We start from the raw sequence: 20,800 nt of genomic DNA, 5'->3' as shown, positions 1-20,800 counted from the left end.
GCACAGCTACATCTAAAAACACCTTTCTAGCCTTAGGTGACAGCTTGTAATGCTGTCAGTGAAAACAGCTTGTGGTTGGAGATGGCTGGGCTAAACCGGAGTGTTGATTTAAGCTGTCAGAATGGCATATGGTCACTGGCTCTCCCCAGAGGGATGTTATTCACAGGTGGACGGAGGAACAAATGCCCCAGGTTTCAGTTTTCTGACCCACATACAAATGCGTGCTGACAAACACAGTATGTGGGACTCATCTGGAAGAAAACCAATCTTGTTAAGAGTATGCAGAAGTCATGAGCTTAGCAACTTCAGTTGTATTTTTAACTCTCTTTAATTAGGGGGTTGAAAGAAAAAGGGCAATGGAAGGAAAGAGAAATAGAGGAGTGAGTACAGTGAACTAGAGAATTGAAGTAAAAATGTACACTCATTCAAGGCTCTTATGCTCAACAACGCTGCATTTATTTGATGAAAAATACAGCAAAACCAGTGAAATATTATTGCAATTTAAAAAAAAAACTTTGATTGTTATTTTATTTAAAAAATGTATTTTTCCTGTGACAGCAAAGCTGTATATTACTGTGGAAATTGTGATATTTTTTTTCAGGACTGAACAGAAGGATGAATAGAAAGTTTAAAAGAACAGCAGTGCACATCACAAAATCTTGTCAGCTGCATCTGTAGCAAGCATATAATGATATTTTAAAGCAAAATTTGCCTTGCAGATGAAGTTAGAGAAAAGAAAAAAAAAAGAAAAAACAAAGATACAATTAATACCAACATACTATTTTCCCCAAAATATGTGTGCGCTATTTATAATTATGTATTGCACATTTACACATACTGTGCATTAGCATTAATGCATTACCATTGTTAAGGGCATGCAATTTTTGTGCAGAAAACTATTTGTAGTAACTGCCTATGTAGAATGTTCTTTTGAAGGTCCATTCCATTTATTAGACTACCTTAGAAGGCAACTGCCTATGTAGGCCATAGACAGCTCACTAGGTTTTGGAACAGAGCCTTATTCTGAGTGCATAAGAAGAAATAATGCTTTTTTGTACTGCTTCAAAAGGTCATGTGATGTTAAACCTCTGCATGAAAATATTTATGCACTCAGAGGGAAAAAAACCTTTAATAAAGGATCACGGCCATCATTCGCTGGTATGTGTTCCTGTTAACATTACCGTGCAAGCTCTGCTGAACATTAAGACATGTAGGATTTTACAAGAGTAAGCCCATCTCAAAATGACCAGAGAGACGAATTGTCTGGGATGGAATGGAGCAGATAAAGTTTCACCAGCTACAGGAAATCAAATCTGTGAACCACTTTGACAGGAAATTAAACAGAACAACATGGTTTAAGACAAAAGCCCAACTAAGCACAGAGGGATTCCTCAATGCCAGACCCAAATGATCTGAAACTCAATAGGACGTACAAAGAATCACTCTCAAACACTCTCCAGGGTCCTACTTCATCTGGAGATGAACGTCAAGATCATATCCCATACACTAAAATATCTGGAGCTTAAAGATCATGTGCTTGGAGAAACGTGAAGTATTAACATCCATATCCTTCTCTGATGATATCTTCCTCCCTCCAAAAATATTGCTTTAATAATCTCACAATAGACCAGGGCAGCATACTGAAACCATGACGAACACACTCGATCTGTATTCCATCCAAATGTCTCATTCTATTAGTGAAAGGGTTATGAAATCAAGCCTGGATACGTGGTCCGGTGCTCCAACCTGTCATTTCCAGTGCTATTAATATAGTTGCTGAAGAAAAGAAAACCACATCTGGATCATCTCACAACTGGCCTCTGTCCCTTTGACTAACCTCAGTCGAAGATCCAGATAAAACACAAAATGAAACTTCAAGACTGTATGGCAAATGCATCAGACCTAGTGTACTAACCATACCAACCACATATTGATGTCATTATGGCGATCAACCACTTTTTACAAATCAAATGCCTTTATATATGAACATCATCTAATATTTGAACCCTTTTATGTCTGATATATAAAATAATAACTGTCAGGAAAAATCAATTTGAAACGGTTTATATAGTGAGGTGGAGCTGAAAACATCTGAATTTTATTCAGAGGAACAATTGAGTAAAAATATGCAATTTGGGGCAGCTGTTATTTTTTGAGGCCAAAAGGAGGATTCAATATTGGTAGCCTTTAATGCAAATCAATGAGATCTCTTAAGTCAGAGTAACAGACTATTTAAATAAAATGCAAAAAAATATCACTACTATAGTAGATCACTGGTAGTTACTCTAAATCTTCTAATATTATGTATTGTAAGATGACATTTAAATTATTAGTTTATGATAAAAGCTATTGTTTTTAATGTAGGTGCCAAAACTCATATATATTTCATACACTTCAACATGATTTTGTTATCATTATTATTATTATTTATGGTAGTAAACCTAAATTTCTTCAGTCCAGCAGGTGTTTATCTTAAAATATCAATAACAATATAAAAGCTATTCTTACTTTAGAAAAAAATTAATAAAGCTTTCACAGCAAAAAGAAGTGCACAATGACTCTATTGATAGAGTAGGCTTTAATGCTCACTATGCTAAACTAGGCAGTCTGATGGATGCAGTTGTTTGTTTCATTATGCCTTTTATGCTCTTTAATCAATTAGAGCTCAAAAGGTAGGTCCAACCTTGTTCCAGTCCTGCCTTCATGCACCCTCTTATCTAATAGCCCAAAATAAACCTCAGTCCTCATCAACAGTAACAGAGGGATGTGGTGTGGTTTTGGCACTACCCAGCCTGCGGGGAGCGATGGAGGATGAGCATCTCTGCAGCATCCCTCCACACCCTCCGGCTCCTTTCAACACCACAGCCACAGCAACAAAGAAACATGAACCTGCAGCACCCGGCCAGCATACAAATGACGACATACCTCAAAGGTGCTTTTTATAAGTAGGACTGTGTGCAAATTTACAAATAAACCTTTAATTCCCTTCAGACTCAACCCACAACCAAGGTTGGAAAACTTGTGGACTTTACGTTATGTTCTCCGGGAATTCCTGTAGGTTCATGTAGGAAACTTTGCTTTTGCCGCCCTAATTGCACATGTCATACACACACTAAAAGACAAATGTTTAAAGAAAACAGTGAGTTTTGGGTGACAGGCTGCATGTATGACAGTTTCAGGCAGAGCGGAGCAGGACTGCTTTCTCGAGAGTGTTACTTTTCACCAAAGCCTCCAAAGTCAACATTCCACCACGATCTAAAAGAAAGAAAGAGAGAGAGCTGTAGGAACTTTGTAAAAGCATTGGTTTCACAGACCTGGCCTCGTCTCAAGGCTCAAAGACTGAAGTCATTTGTCTATGTAGACATGGTCAGCTACCTGTAATCTGTCAGATGACGGTCTGGTGAATAGAGGTGAAAAACAGTGATTTAATTGGGTCTTTCCAAAATCCAGCTTAGGCACAAACAGAGGTAAGAGCCAAAAACTGTCATAGATGTAATTTAGAAGTTAGCACACATGCTTTGATATTCATGTGTACGATGCAAGTTTGAATCATGCTTGCAATATTTCCTGATACTGTTCACTGCTATTGACTATTTCTTGTCTTTTCTCTCACTGTCCCTATTAATGAAATATAAAAATTGTATATTACGAAGCATAAAATAAATTATGTTGATAAAAATAAATAATCAGCCAGATTTTTTATGTTTTAAAGACATTCCGTTATGTTTTAGTTGATAAAAATACAAGAAAACAGAAATATTGTGAAATGTTATTACATTTTAAACTATGTTAGTAAACTTTCTATTTTAAACATGTCATTTATTTCTGTGATTGCAAAGTTACATTTTCAACAGCTAGTCTTCAGTGTCACATGATCCTTCACAGAAATCATTTCAATGTGCTAATTTGGTGTTCAAGAAACTTCTTTTTTATTATTTTTATCAATGTTGAAAACTGGTGCTGCATAATATTTTTTTGTGGTAACCATGAGAGATTTTTTTGCTTGAGTCTTTTTTGAGTAAAAGTTAAAAATAACAGAATTTATTTGAAAGAGTACAAACAATTATTTTTGTGTGTGTGAGTACAGTATGCAGGTCTTGCAAAAATACCCCTTATTAACTAAAAAACTCAACAAAAAAAAAAAAAAAACAGGGAAATATTATCCAGGCAGCAATAAAATAAAGTAAAAATGCTCAGTGCATCTGCTTTTAATGAGCACAGAAAATAGCAATACTATCAGAGTCTGGGCATCTCAAAATTTACAAGTTCTGATATAAGTTTAAGTGGGGTGTTCGTGGACCCCTGCTCTCTCTCAGCTGGCTTCTGAGCTGTACTGCTTTTGTAGGTGATGTCATGGTGGAAATGTCCAGACATCTGTCAGCCTCACAATTTAATGTGGAATCTATCTGTGCTTGCACTAAAGATTAAAAAAAAAACACAAGGACATTGCAGATTTGGAAAAACTACAATATGGGAATCCTCATTATTTTCCATTAGAAAATACATAAGGTACAAGGCGTTTAAATGTGAAGAAAATTGTACATATTTATGTAATCATCCCATTACTTGAGGAAATTGCTCAAGCGTCAGAACATTAAGCTGGAATCCTAATTCTGGCCATGACTTCAAAGTGTTTTCATATACTGCATGTCTCTCGAAAGATCTCCAGGTGAAGATCATCAAATCATTTTAAGCTTAATTTCTTCTGTGTGGAAAATAGAAAGCGAAAGAATTCTGTTTTGCCTAAAATGTGCACTCGAAAATCACCCAAAGCAGTGTCACAGGTCAGCGCTGAATGACACCAGTGAAAAGAAGCTGCTGGAGCTGAGTCTTTGCACAAACATGTGTCCGTTCCATTAGAAGAGGCCTTTCAACAGCCAATAACGGCAGCAAGGGACCTCAACCAACAAGACATATAGGTTTAACGGTAAAGAGAATTCCCTAAATGGGAAACAACCAGAGGTGGCTAATCCTACACAGAGGAACCTTTAGTGAACTACACCAGGATCTTTCCTATCATAATGGACCAGCCTGGAATATAAACATTCTTCAGGTTATCTTTTACATGGACACAGAGCAGGAGAGGATCTCTGATGCATCGTTTATCAAAGCTCTCTGTGAGGTTTTTAATTACAAATGATTCCAGTGAACAGTAAACAACCAGGCTTTTGGTGTCTGACAATATCCTGAGTCTAAAGTCTCTCCTGGTATGGGGAGCTTTTACTGTGGCAGTTTTCACTTCTACTCTGGACTTTTATAACTTGTGAGGGTTGTCTGCGCTTTAGATCAGCAGCGCTGAACATTTTACATGCACATAATTAGTCTGTAACACAGTTGCAGAAAGAGGCAACACAAGGCGTTTTCGGCCTCTAACGGCTCTAAACGGGTCTTTCATGAAAATTAAATGAAGTAGCAAATCATCAGGCTTTAAAATCATGATCGGCGCTGTGCCTCTGTATAGTTATTACAGATGTGCCACTTCCTTGTGAATAAACTTATGACCATGAGTTGACAGGTCATTTTGTTCTGTTTACTCATTACTAATACATGGGCAGCTGACTTGAAATACATTTGGGATACTGATGCATTGTGCTATACTTCTAAAACAATTTGAAACATTTTTTAAAAATATTTTATTATTATTATATCACTTTTATGGTCTCATGAGAATTGAAAAAGGACCATATTAAGAAATAAACAATAACAACAACAGCAAATTCACACCATGTCGATAGACAATTTTTTTTAATTTTTTTTAAATCAAATGATGGTCAGGCACCAATAAGTAAATAAATAAAGGGTACACTATGTTAACTTTTACGAAGTCAAAAGCTTGGAAAAACAGTAATCGAATAGTATATTTTGCCTGTCATCCAGCATTTATTTTGTTGTATTCTGAATGTATGTAAATGTGAATTAAAATCAGTTCCAAATTGTTTTCTTTCCTCCAACTTGTTTTGAAAGATACTTTTAATCTATTTATGAAGAAAAATGAATGTGGCATACATGGAAGCTACAGTTTCCTTTTCTTAATAGAAGCATAGTTTAAGACAATTATCAGCAAAGCAAGGAGACAAAACACATCTGGTCACTGTTCCAAAAAATGAACACACACACACAAAAACGATTTCCACATCCACATCATTTACTGTGAGTACCACAGCCATGCCAATGTCAACAGTGAAGAGAAACACAGAGGTCTGCCAATTTATGTTAAAGCTCACTGTATTTTTATACCCAGACTCCCCAGCATAATTGCTATAGACTGTTAGACGCATTACACTAAGACTTCACATTATCACCTTTGTAAAATAGAATAATCAGGTGTGTGTGTGTGTGTGTGTGTGTGTGTGTGTGTGTGTGTGTGTGTGTGTGTGTTGCAGCACAGGCAGTGCTGTTCAGTTTAGTTTAATTAGGACACAAGAACTATGACATCGAGCTAAAAAACACTGTATGACATTGTGTTATTTGTAAAACACAGGGCAGTAAATGTTTAACCAGACAGTACAGACTCACAGTTTTGAATCGTACCATTGACTAAGTCAAATTATTCTTGGTTTTGTCTGTCTTCATTAGGTTAAGAGAACATTAAGGCATGTGGAAAGTAGATTATTCTTAGCATGGCTCTCTAAACACTGTACATAAGGCCATTTAAAAGCGTCTAGTTTACAATCATGGATTCAGCAGAGATTAAAAAAATAAAATAAAAATAAAACCCAAGAGCTTTTATTTTGATGAATAACATTAACAATTCATAATGTTGCTTTCAAGTAAGACATATACAGTATATACTAATCATACACCTGAAAGGCCGGTCTGATGACTGCACAATGTCAAAAATTAAGACCATGAAACATTTTATACATTAAAGGCTGCCATCTAGTGGACAGTATCTAACATTGAATGAATATTACATAAAAAAAAAAGTTTACTCAAAAATTAAAACGTATTAATTAGTCACCATATTGTCGTTCCACTTCTATTGACATCTGTTGCGTGCTGTTATGTAGTTAATTAATAAGTTTTCTAAATCAAAACGATATGCACTGTTGAAGTACGTGAACTGTGTCACGTGCACATACGTGAGTCAGGTCTCTGGTCAGCTGTTTCGACTTCCGCTGAGGATGCGCTCGTGAATCTCGTTCCCAGCTGCTCTCTCCTCGCGGTATATTTAAATAGCAGACAGGAAAACAGAATATCACATAAGTATGCTATTACAAATGATTGCGAACTGATATGTATATAATACGACAGAGGTCCTTATAACGGGGGAGGAAACAAGGAATTATCAGTTAGTGAGTTGAACGTGAGATCCAGATCAGTAAGGAATTAATTCGGAATAGCATTATATTACTATCACACTACTACAACATGCTGCATTATGATTGTTTTAATGGTTAATCATTTAAACCATAGTCCCTGTTCACTTTTATTTTAATAAAATGAGTGTCCAAAAAGAAGCCATATAGATAAATAAATGATTTATTTTGATCAAATTGAAATGAGGGGCAAAAAATATATTTTCTTTTTCTATTCTTTTAAATAAATATGTTGAAATGTTCTTTTCAGAATATAAAGTAAAAATCAACATGGCTACTATACACAGCATGTCATTAATAATAATAATAATAACACACCCAGATCCATCACTTTTCTCATATTTTATTGGATAAGACTGCTCAAACACATTTAAGGCGGTCATATTAGAAACTAAATCAGGACTTCCAGCTACTAGCATGAGACCGATAAATAAAGCTGAATGCACTGGTGTTCACCCTCTAATTTAATACAGATGACGGGATAATGTGTTTCACAACTAATGACTTGGTCTCAGTTACTATTAAGTGCCACACAATTGCAAGACACATTTTGCTTGTTTTACAGCAAATACAAAATATTAAATTAACATAAAACCTAGATGAAGCATTAATCTAAATGTCTTTATTAACACTGAGAAGAACTGGAGTTGGAGCCATGAGATATATCAGTAGGTGATGTCACTGTACTCACATGCAGTTAAACACATCAGCAGAGAGCACTAGAAACAGAGCGAGAAAGAGATCACTGTGCAAAGCATCTGGTGTAAGTGTAGGCATAGTGTGTGTGTACTGTTAAGTAACTGCATTCCTGTGATGTATGTGTGGCTGATAATATTTGCACTCACTTTGTCAAGATAATGAACGTCTTTGTGAGCAAAAGTGTTTGTGAGTTTAGTGCCACATGTTGTTTAAATTGTCCCTTTGTTTATGTTTGCTCATGTGTGTTATGTTCTCAGGTTGCCAGGGGGCCCAAGCTAAGCTCCACATGATGTATGAGCCAGATGGCCTCACTGGTGGCTTCTCCCTCCTCAGTGGGTCTGATCGGAGCAGCGAGGTTCCGGAAGTCATGTCGGAGTTTGAACGCGACGGTGACATCACCCTCCTCCCTCTGCGGAATCACTTTGATGAAGAAACCAATCTTGTTTGACTTTCTAAAGGCCACCACACTAAAGATACAAAGGAGTACAGACTGTTATGTATGATCGGCAGAAACACAGGAAACTATGCTATCAGATGTTTAGAAGCAGATGCCCCAAGAATATTGACTTAGGGTTGTAGCTGCAAATGTATATAATCTATAATACAAGTTGCGCTCCATCAACAGCATTTGTGGCATAATAGTGATTATCAGAGAAAATATAATTTGGCATTCAGCTCAAAATTAAAGCTTCTATATGCTGCGATACATTTTTTTACCTTGAAATATCAGTTTCAAAATCACTCTACTTCTATTAAAGCAAATCGCTAGGGTTTCTTCCCCACGCTTCCCCTCAAAAATCAGTTCTACGAGTATGTAAGTTTGTTTTGACTGGTATGAAATTTCACAAAAAGGGTGGACTGTTTTACAGCAGCAACATATGCTCATGTACAGCTACCCACTGTAATTACGACAATGTATTCTATTTAACTGCAGGGAGCTCAAGTCACCAAAACTACAAATAGTTGATTTAATTTACAGACCCCATGCACATGATTTAATTCTGTAATGCATAAAAATAAATTAATCTATAAAAGTATTCCCACTTCAAAAAGAACGGTTAAGAACTTAATTCCTATACAGCTCATATTTGTGTCAATCCACTTAAATTTAAGCTTTTAATTCAATGAAAATACTGACCCAGTTTACTTTTCACTGTAAAAGCCTTAACTCTAACCGCAATTTTAGATTTTTAATAACCAAGGTCAATCATTTTTTTGTGGTAATCAGCATTATGCTGCATACACTTAATAATTCTTTAATAATATATATATATATATATATATATTTAAATCTATAAAATATGTTTGTCGCATTTTCTACACTGATGTGTAAGGAAATTGCAGTATTTCACAGAATGGATTTAAATACAGATAAATGTGTTGGAGGAATAGTTAACCCAAAAAAAACAAAAAATTCTGTCATCATAAAGAAGAGAAGATATTTTGAAGAATGTTCATAACCAAACAGTTGCTGGTGGCCAACTGGAAGTCAATGGGGACCAGCACCAGTTTGGTCACCAACATTTTTTAAAATATCTTCTTTTCAGAAGAAAGAAAATCATATGGTATCTGAAAGCATCATCAAAATAGCCAAATATATTTCAGGAATAGGGGTGTGATAAACTGTGTGAACAACTGATGTTCAAATTCAAAGCGAGCTCCATGCAGCCCTATTTATTAATAAATAAATAACCTATTCAAAGTCTGTGCCCCAGACTCTGTATTACTGCAATCTCATCTTCTTGGTAATTTATGAGCTAAATTGATTTATAAGCTCTCAATATCCATCAGCAAAGGTAGTTCTTACTCTGGGTCATCCTGAAAACCCTGAGGTTCAGCCAGTTCATCATATTCAGCGGCGGCATCTTTCCCTGCCAGGACCAGTTCCTTTGAGGGCACCAGCACCTATTAAACAATAATGTTTTATAATAAACCCATGAGGGCACAACACAGGGCAAGGACACACTGCAGCACAGTAATGGTGAGGCTGTAATGACTATCATGTCCCCTGCAGTGGCCTACTCAAGGTAAACAATGTCTGTCTGGAGACTCAGCTGACTGGTTGCTTTAGGAGCAGTGTTAATTTTGACATTTAGTTTTAGTCATATTTTAGTCATCTGAATTGTTTTAGTTTATGTCTAGTTTTAGTTGACTAAATCTACAGTAGATCTAATGGGTTTAGTTAGTGTAATGCATTTATTAAGCATTCCTCTAAAATTTCCAAACTTATTATATTGGTTTGATATTAAGGTTTTATCATGCAATACACAGATTTAACTGCTGTGACAATACGCCTTTATATTAACATTAAATAAAACCACTTCTCATGAAGAAACAAGAACATGGTCCTGCTTTCAATGAAATACCAATGAAGAATGAATATTATAACAACTTACCACATTCTTCATTTTTTCAAGCAGACATTTATTTATATAAATAAATTTAGATTTATCCTTATTAGGGTTACTAAAGTCATTCATAGCCAAGAGCAGTGAGTGATTTTCTCTCTCGCTCTTATTGCTTGATAAACATTAATGACACATAATGGCTCTTTTTTTTTTTTTTGTTGACGAAAATGTAAATAGATTTTCGTCATAGTTGTTGTCATTCAAAACAAGTTTTTATTTCGTTATTTTTTTTTCATCGAAATTAATGTTTTGGAGAGTCATGCTTCTGCTTCAGATCAAGCCACATAAGTACAATTGTCCAAATCAGAAACCAACCATAAGCCTTTGTCATTATAGGACATACAGTATACACTGCTTATAATTCATTTAAATCATTATAATCGAAATGTACTGGTAGTTATATAGGCTCAGCTGTGGTGTTTTACCTTAGCAGTGCTGTTAATGTCATCTGAGTCTTCCTCTTCACAGGTGTACAGAGACACGTGAGTGATGTTCTCCACTGGGTTGGTCAGGGTCAGCAGAACCTGACTCTCCTGTATTACAACAAAACTCTACAATTACTTACAAATGTAAAAAGTTCTAGAACTTAAAATGACAAAGAAGTGTAACCAGACTAAGCCTCAAAAATTAAATGGTCTATTTTATTAAATTATTAAATACAAATAAAAAAAACAGCATACATTTGTTCAAGTGTCCCAGTATTAATCAAACCTGCCTTCATATGACGCAGGTTTGGAATGGACATGATTCTCACTTCAGGAATGTAGCTCCTGTAAAGAAGAACACAAATCATTAGTTGATTGATTTCATACACACTCAAAGAACAGCAAATAAAAGAAATTAGGACACAAACACATGACTTACACAGCCACAAGCTGGATTTTGAACTTTATTGAGGTGGGATTAAATTCTGGTTTGCTCAGATTGTGCTCACATTTCTGAAATTGATGGATGAGGAACAGTAATTAACAGCACTTTGAAGTATTATTTAACAGGTTTGCAGATTCATTTAATACAAATATGAAACCAAATGAGCTTTTCAGATATATAAAAAGGTTCAAAGGTTTGTTGTCAGTAAGATTTTTTTTTTGTATTTGAAAGAAATTAATGCTTTTACTTAGGTATGATGCATTAAATTGATCAAACATAACAGTAATGTTACAGAAAAATCCAATTCAAGTCCTCGAGAACATCTTATTTTTTTTAAAAACCTGAAAAAAAAAATGTAAACAGTGATAATGTCAAGAGGGTCATCACACTGCGGTGTTCGAGCCCTAAAAGTGTATATATTAGTGCATATATATATAGTGCACAACTAAATTAGGGCTGCACGATATTGGGAAAAAATGACATTGCGATATTTTATTTTTCTGCGATATATATTGCGATATTTTTTTTCTTACAAACAAAAATGGGGTGAGCACACTTACATTCTCATTTTAAATGATTTAAACATCAGAGTATTTTTTAAATTAGAGTAAATTATTTGTTTGTAACTTTAGGATATGGTTTGAATTGTTAACATTAACTAACATGAACTTACCACGAGCAATACTTCTGTTACTATATTTATTAATCTTTATTTATCTTAGTTTATAAAAACACAGCTTTTCCTTGTTTGGTAATGTTACTTTACAGTGCATTAACTATGTTAACAAATACTGTACAACTTTTGATTTCAACAATGAAGGCTATAGCCTAAATGTTGAAATTAACAATGTTGTAGAAGTGCAGTTTAGAAATAGTAAATGTAAAATAATGTAGTTAAATAGTTTAATAAATAGAACATTATTGTAAAGTGTTACAGATTTTTTTTATACACCAATTCAGACATCTCGTGAGTTCAGTGTTGGACAGGTCAGTTGTTTTAACATTCATTAAAATGAATCGGTTAAAAGGAATCATTAGTTCGTGAATCAGACGTGTACTTGTGTATGTGTACAGACTGTGTAATTATCTCTGCAGTTTAGGATATCGCACAAGATGTGACAACACAGAAAACATTTCATCACTGGATAGGTTTTTTTTTTCTGACACCATCGTGTCAATTGATTTTGATTAATATGCGCGAGAGAGAGAGATCAAGACAGCGCTCGTTTTGTTTGAAGACAGTGAAGGTGTCTTCAAACAAAAGAAAAACATCTCGTGCTCTATCTCTCTCACGCAAGCACTCTCTCTCTCATATGCGCCCTGTTAAACTGACAGGACTTAAAAACACATGCAAATGATAAACTTTCACTCTATGATGGTTAAGCTGTGCAATTTATCCACGAATCACATTAGTCAAGGGCCGGGGAGCAGCTGGCCCGTACAGTTAATGAATAACGGATCAACTACGACAGCCTACATCGCACATCCTGCGATGTGACTATCGTGGATTCGTACATCGCGATATCGATGCTTAAACGACACATCGTGCAGCCCTAAACTAAATGCAGCATTGGTGAGCATAAGAAAAAAATTTTTTTTTACAAAAAATCTTACCAACCATAAACATTTGAATGGTACTGTATAAAACAAAAACAAGTTAAATGATTTTAGTTTTGAATGGCTTTCTCTGGTGTGAAAGAGAAGCTGTGGATGTATTTACATACCCTGCAACGCAGAGAGCGTTTCATCAGCAGGTGCTTGTGTCTGGGGTGCAGCTGTGAAGCTCCCGCAGGCTGAAAATCAGGCTGTAGCAGCCTCTGGCGAAGACTCGTTACTGCATCAAAACACAAGCAATGTTTCAAATATGCATCATATTACCATGTCAATAAAGATCTAGTCACAAATTCACTGCCTTAAAATAGAAAATTTGGTTCAGTTATATCAATTTCAATTCTTACGCATTTGATCCTGAACATGCAACTTCAAAAATCAGCCTATGACACCTGTAAGTCTGGATCTATATGGATGTGCCTGTGATTACTTCACTACAAACGGTATCAGATTAAAACAATAATTTAGTAGTATTATTGGGTGAAGCAGGGATGAGACCAACCTTCAGGAAGGTTGACAGGGAGAGTGTAATAATCTTCAGGCAGGGGTTCCACTTCATCCAAAGCCTGTGCTGGCTCTATAGTGATCTCCTTCTGGTCTTCTCCTTCTTTTAATCTGAGAACAATACAGCATCATAAAGATAAAGTCCACAATATTTAAAATGTGATGCATTATTATATTGGTACTCAATGTAATAATACCTGCCTTAAACACCACTAAGCAGTGGGATGCACCATGACATTTTTCTGAAAGGCAATACTTACGAAAGGCCATACAAGGCACTGATTGGGGCTCCAGATCTCTGTCTCTGTAGTCTGGTTCCCAGTCCATACTTCTCCTTTCAGAAATAAATACAGACCACTTAAGTCTATGATAATACAGAGTTATTCTAGGTTTAAGGTGCAGCTCATTACTGTTAGATGAATGCTAGTGTCAGACTGTTTGCTGAAAGGGTGCATTTAGTAATAGTTAACCATAGTTTAAGCACAAATGAAGTCTAAAAACTTGTTTTCCAAGAAACCAACTAATTGATTCAGAGCGAAAACTTGTTTTAAACCTATATAATCAAATAGGTCTGCAACTAAACTTCAAGCATCATTAATAAACTCCAAACATAAATACCAGCTAACGAGGACTGTGCCATTAAAGACACTGCCTGCCAAATACAAAGATTCATTTGTGCAGAGAACTACAAGTAGCAATAGTGAATCTCATGTGATCATTTAGTAACAGATTAGGTATGCTAAACTGATGGAAGGATTGAGAGGGAAAAAAAAGACGTTCTTAGTGTTTCTGTAAGAATTGTGGGGGGGGGGGGGGGGGGGGGAATACCACTCACCACCACGTGAATTGTGTGTTGCTGGAGAGGGGTATAAAACCAAAAATATCAGCGTGCACAAGCAAAGAAAAGGAGAGAGACAGAATCAAGTGAAACAAATGCATTCAAGCAAACATTAAAGTGGCAGTTTGAAGCACAAGGAAACAACGATTGCATTAGTAAATAAGACATGCAGCTCAAATGCTGTCAGTATCCCATCACGTATTACAGGGTTAGAAATTAAGCATCTGAAGCCCTCATTTCTCCAAATACACTACTGCCCAAATGTTTGGGGTTGGTAAGATTTTTGAACTTCTTATGCTCATCAAGGCTGCATTTATTTGATTTTACAAATACAGTACAAACAGTATACTAATATTCTGACTTGGTGAACCGTTAGGCTGCTTAAAGACTTTTTTCTTCTCAGGATTCTTTGATGAATAGAACGTTTTTTTATTTTATTTTTTATATATAAATCATTTGTGGCATAATAAACATCTTTAATGTAATTTTTGATGAATTTAATGCATCCTTGCTAAAAAATTTAATCTTACTAACCCCTAACATTAAACTGTTTTGTATATGTATGCCAAACATACAAAAAAAACATGTTATGTAGTCACATTTCAGACCCTGGTAGGTTTAGTAAACTTATCCAGCTTTGATGCAAGTTTAAAGTAAAGATGTTATTTTTTTTTTTTTTTACACAGTTTTATACAAAATGTGCAAAAAAATGATTTAATTTATCACACGTTTTAACACAAAATAGCAGTATTTCAGTATAACTAAAGATCTTAGACAAGTCTCTGCCAAGTTTAGACTCTAGACAACACAAATCACACCTATATAATGCTTACTAAATGGAAAGTAAATGTAAGGTTAGAAGGGTGTTTCTACACATGGTGGTGTGAGTGTCTACCGAGAACGCCTGAGGCATGAACGGCCGTCTTCTTGCCAGCTTCTTCCTGTCTCTCTCCAGCTTCTCTCTCTGGGCCAGCTGCTGGTAATACTCAACCAGCTTGTTGATCTATTTAAAGATAAGCGATTTGTCAACTACTTGAGACAGTTCGATGGAAAATGTAATATTAATTTATTAATAGGAGATCTTTGTTTTAGACATACCCTCTGAGTATGAGGGTTTTCAGGCTCCTGCCATCCTCCACTGGCTAATATATAGAAAGAACAATGTTTTACTACAGTGGGCATGCAGATTAAAATGTTCTAACCAAGCACAAAGCAACAAGATAAATGTCCTTATGTTAATTTAAACATTTTTGGACACTTTATTCTATTTCTGTCATGTTCTGGCTCAGAGTGAAATATAATTGGCCCTAAATCCTTTTACAGTATTTCAGTGTTACAGTAAGCAAATACATCACTTCTTGTCAGAACAATGCAAGATTTTTATGTATATTATTTATAGTATGTGTAAAACTAACCTACAAAAACACAACATAATAATGATTTTAAACCATTAAAATTAAACCAAAATAACCATCTTGGATTAAATAGGACAGATTATAGTTCAAATCTACTGGGTTTACTAACGGACAGTACAGACACTGGTACATATGTCCACATCAGGAAGTGCCAGAACTCACCCACAGACTTGTCAGCCATGCCTACATCTCTTGAGGTCCAGCGACAAAATCCACAGGCCAGGTAGTAGGCCTTCTTCATTGTGGTTTTGGTTGGGTCATCAGGCAGTGGTGCCGGGATGTTGGTGGCCCGTGTGGAGAGGGTGTGCATACAGCATGGACAGTCAAAGCAATTGGCACACCTGAAACCGGTGGATCACAAATCATTATGAGAAAACATCTGAGAATCTATCTGACCTGATGTAATACTATCACAGTCAGTTTATTAAATAAATGTAATTAACTGAATCAGCCAGTTTTAATGTGCCAAAAATTCTAAATGGCAACTATGTAATTAGTTATTGGCAATGTCAAATTACAGATGATGTTAGATGATTGAGATGTTTTCCGTTATTCGTTCACAGGCCTGTCAGATATTTCGCACAGATGTAGTTTACCTATTCTTCTTGAGCTTGGCCTCAGCTGACGGCATGTTCTCCAGACAGCTGGGACAGAAATGAGAATCGACCTATATAACAAGCATAACAACAAAATGTTTTCAGACAAGCAGATGTGTTTTGCTCAAAGTAAATGTTTTGGGAAAGTAGAGAAAGTCTAAATGGAACTTAATCATTGTGCCCTAGGTAAAAATAGTTTTAGTTAAAATAAATCATTAGTAAATAATAAAATAGCCCAAGCTGTCTGTATAGGGTGTGGTAGTGTTAATGTCCTCAAAATAACACGAATGGCTGCTGCAAGCATTAAAACATTGATTTTAGAACCCCATTCTTCTTTTAATCTACATAACGGAGACAAACGAAAACAGCTGATGTCATTTCGTTCAGAATCCTTCTACTAGCTTTTAGCTTGTCAAATCCCTTAAAAAAAGTGGGTGGTGCAGAAGTTAACTTACTGGTTTCACAGCCAATTGGAGAGCGCTATTGCAGCATAATTTATGACGGAAAGATAAACTAGCCAATCACAGAACAGAATTCCTTCCACTTAAACCGACAGGCGGGTACAATACTGTCATCAATAGCCTGTTAGCTCGCTCTTAGCATGGCTAACATCTATTGTGTCAACTAAATGTCACACACCGCGTTACTTACTTCATGTGACACGCATTCCAAAGATCGCAGCTCACTGCAATATCTGCAAAAATACAGCTGAGAGAGCGAAACGAGAATCTTTTTCTCGCCTCGGACGAGATAAAGCACTTTCTCCGGCTGCAGCAGCGTCGCCATTTCTGACTAGAGTTCCTGCTGCCTACGTAACGATCACACGTCATCGTACGTGATCGCCTTCTTTTTTTCCGCGTTTGTGTCATTAGCGCCACTGTTGTTCATACACAGACATCTGAGGATGTCTTACTGAACCTATAGTCCTTTTTCTGTCCACATCATTATTCTTACACAATCAAGATATGTTTGTATGTACAATTGCTTGCATTTTTCTCCACCCCCCTCTTGGATTTTGAAGGACATCCACTTCAAAATCCAAGATCTGTCTGTACAGTGTTGAGTAGAAAGACCGAAATAGCATTTTCTTGTAAAACATACTCCTATAAGCTTTATTTACAACTTCAAAATGTTTTTTTTTCACAGTGAATGCAAACCTGAAGTTACTCAAATTGTTTGCCTGCATGTAACAGGACTTTTTGTGATATCAGTGTTGCAGAGGAGCAGTTGAAAGACTGGTGACAAAAATAACTGTCAACTGCTTCACCACTATCAAGCAAATAACAGATTAGTGGGTTTTTTTAAGCCTCATTATAGTAGTTATTTTAATCAAATGACAAATACATTAATTTCAAACTAGATTAGACAAAATCCTAGGTTAGAACTGTAAAAAAACAGGATGTATTCAGTATGTGGGATGAGGCTGAATATTATTGGCTTGTCTGCGTCACTCTCCTCCAGTGTTTTTCATCTCCAGCTCAGCCACGCTTCATTCAAACTGCACACAGACACCCTGCACGGGCCACACGTCACCCTCATGGGGAACCAGAAGAATCCCTGGATCTCTGCTCTGGTCTTGGTGGGTCTTCTACACAAAGTTGGTGGACTATCCAATACCCAGGTAAGATGTTAAGACATATACTTATTATGCAGTCTTTAAAATATGCTATTTTGGTAACACTGGATTGTTCAGTTAGATAAAACTTTAAACCAGCAATAGAGAACATGAGAGTAAGGTACATGAAACATCAAATGATCTTGTATAATCTCTGTTCTGAATCATATTACATAAATAACACAATGCTGTAAGGACGTTTAGGTTAAAGCCCATAAATCCGAGTGATCTGATTGTACGCCCTGTTTTCACCATGCAGTAGCAGGTGCAGTGGGTTTCCACAGTAACTGAGGCTGGAAATAATTTAATAAATGGGGTAAAAAAAATAAATAATACAAGAATTGTGTTCAGTTCTTATGTCCAATGATATATATACAGCAAAATAGCAGATTGTTTTGTAACCTATTTTTTTTAGCACTTCAAATACCAAACAGCAAAAGTCAAGTAGAGGCAAATATTTACTTTGCTTGGTCAAAGTATTGTAAATCCACTAACACAGCTTCAAGGTGATATAACCCTAAAACTTTTCTATTCTGAGAAATAGAGCTATTATATGATATTACAGTTTTATCCGTTTTCTTTATTTTTATTATTAATATATTATTTACATCCCATTTTCTTGAAAATTAGCTTGCTCAGTGACAAAGGGTGTCCCTGGGATTTCACAATTCTGAGTGAGAATACAAAGGTCACTGCAATGTTTAAATAATCATTTTGTTTCATGTTCACGACCGTCCAAAAGTTTGAGGTTAGTAGAATTGTTTTTGTTTTTGTTTTTGAAAGAAGCCAAGGCTGCATTTATTTCATGAAAAATAATTGCAATATTCTAAAAATATTGCAATTTAAAATTACAGTTTTCTGTCTTAATGTGTTATATTTAATTATTCATTCATGTGACCGCAAAGCTGAATTGTTACATGATAAGAAATCATGGTGATGTTTTTTTGTTCAAGTAACATTTCTTATTATTATTATCAATGTTGAAAACAATTGTACTCCTTAATATTTTTGTGAAAACTGTGATAGATTCTTTCAGGATTCTTTGAGGAATAGAAAGGTAAAAAAAAGCAGGATTTATTTGAAATAAAAGTATTTTGCAACATTATAAATGTCTTTCAATTTAAGGTGCCCTTACTGAATAAGAGTATGAAGTATCTTACGGACCCAAATTTTTGCATGGTATATTTTTCATGTTCATGTTTCTATACTTTGTAATTGTGGTCCAGGATTATATTAGATTTGCCTGTCTCAGGTCTGTAACCCAGGTGTAGGCGACACCATACACAACTATTGTTTGAAAACCATAAATGGGACCCACTACATCCCATTCTCCAATTATGCTGGGAAGCATGTCCTCATCGTCAATGTGGCCACCTACTGAGGACTCACCTTCCAGTATGTGGGTAAGTATGCTAATTATTTCACTTAACACAATTATAAATCTAAAAATGCATATAATATAAATATATAAATATTAGTATATACATACATTACTTATGTTTGATTAATATGTGCAAATATATATTTTACACCTCGTGACAGCAAAGATTGAAGAGTAAATATGAAACCTGTTCATGATAATTGTATTTATATGTTATTTAGAATTGAATGCACTACAAGAGGAGCTCCGAGATGTTGGATTCACTATCCTCGGGTTTCCCTGCAACCAATTTGGCATGCAAGAGCCTGGAAAAAATATTGAAATTCTTTCTGCATTAAAGTGAGTTCATGTTTAATCAGAAGACACAGTCTTTTAAGGTTTCTCAAGAGCATTTTAACCTTGAGGTTACTGGCCATCACTCATGAGCCACAACCTGAGCATCAGACAAAGTGTGCAATTATCTTGTCTTTTTCATCCATCATCCCCTTTAAATCATTGCACGTATCATATATCTTGAACCTAAAGGCTCTTTTCTGGAGTGATATCTAAAGCCACTTATCTGGCCATGACCCTCTAAAGTCTCAATTTTTTTTCCCTTAAAGATAAACCGATGAGACAAATTTCTCTTTGTCTTCACAGGTATGTCCGTCCAGGCAATGGATTTGTTCCAAATTTCCAGTTATTTGAGAAGGTAGATGTGAATGGAGTCAATGAACACGCCCTTTTCACAATTTTAAAGGTTGGTCATTCTGAGATTGCTTGCAACACCTTCTGCAAGAAAAAACCTTTTACGACCAAACTTTCAAGAAACAATTTGTCAGTTAAAATGAAAACGCTGTTTACCCATTTCGGAATATATAGAGGCCACAAAAAGCATTAGAACACTTAAATTACACTTAAGATATCTGCATGTCATTCCTTTTGAACAAATTGATATCATAGAAATCAATCAATACAATAGAAAATATAGTGTCATCTACAAACATGAAAAAATCAGTATATCTATTGTCTTATCTTAGGTTTAGTGCACTTATGATCACTTTTTGAAGCTGTAAAAAAAAAATGAGTCCATTTTACAAAAAACAAAATTAAATAATTATTTCTACTTCAATTTCATGTTCCTTTCTAATAAATTGTGAAATTTACTAGCAATTTATGAGTGAAAATTCATTTTTTCTTTCAAATAAATGCCACTTATTTAAATATTTTGCAATAAAACTATACTTTTGGGGACTACTTTTCTCTATATCTTAAATCTAAAGAAGCTTTATTTTTAAGAGTGAAGGCTCTTTCTCTTTCAGAATGCTTGCCCACCTGTGGGAGACAGTTTCGGTAACCCCACCAACAGATTGTTTTGGGAACCTCTCCGAGTCAACGACGTCAAGTGGAACTTCGAGAAGTTTCTGGTGGGTCCAGACGGCAGACCTATAATGAGGTGGTTTCCCAGAGTGAGCGTATCTGAAGTTAGGGAAGACATCTTGAAATACTTCCGTCAGCTTGTTCAAAAGGCTAAATAACTTTAAAATAGTGGATTTAATTGTACA

At 35.5% G+C, this 20,800-nt stretch overlaps 1 protein-coding gene and 1 pseudogene across 2 annotated transcripts; one reads left to right on the top strand and one right to left on the bottom strand.

Moving 5' to 3' along the window:
- Positions 1-7,650: 7,650 nt before the first annotated feature.
- LOC132113824 (dynactin subunit 4-like) lies at positions 7,651-17,073 on the bottom strand. Of its 2 annotated transcripts, XM_059521839.1 has the most exons (14): positions 16,912-17,073; positions 16,261-16,331; positions 15,827-16,005; positions 15,348-15,391; positions 15,145-15,252; positions 14,247-14,267; positions 13,672-13,745; positions 13,410-13,522; positions 13,021-13,130; positions 11,291-11,364; positions 11,142-11,196; positions 10,852-10,959; positions 9,826-9,923; positions 7,651-8,485 (listed from the first exon to the last, which is right to left on the bottom strand). In XM_059521839.1, the coding sequence occupies exons 1-14, from the start codon at positions 17,044-17,046 to the stop codon at positions 8,272-8,274; spliced, it is 1,404 nt and encodes a 467-aa protein (XP_059377822.1). In that variant the 5' UTR covers positions 17,047-17,073; the 3' UTR covers positions 7,651-8,271. The 2 variants fall into 2 exon arrangements, with proteins under 2 accessions (XP_059377822.1, XP_059377823.1); XM_059521840.1 differs by lacking the exon at positions 14,247-14,267.
- A 649-nt stretch (positions 17,074-17,722) lies between these two features.
- LOC132113823 (glutathione peroxidase 3-like) lies at positions 17,723-20,773 on the top strand (annotated as a pseudogene).
- Positions 20,774-20,800: the final 27 nt, after the last annotated feature.

Source organism: Carassius carassius, chromosome 33, assembly GCF_963082965.1.
Source record: "Carassius carassius chromosome 33, fCarCar2.1, whole genome shotgun sequence".
Classification (NCBI taxonomy): Eukaryota; Metazoa; Chordata; class Actinopteri; order Cypriniformes; family Cyprinidae; genus Carassius; species Carassius carassius.
This window is presented reverse-complemented; position numbering and strand designations above follow the sequence as displayed.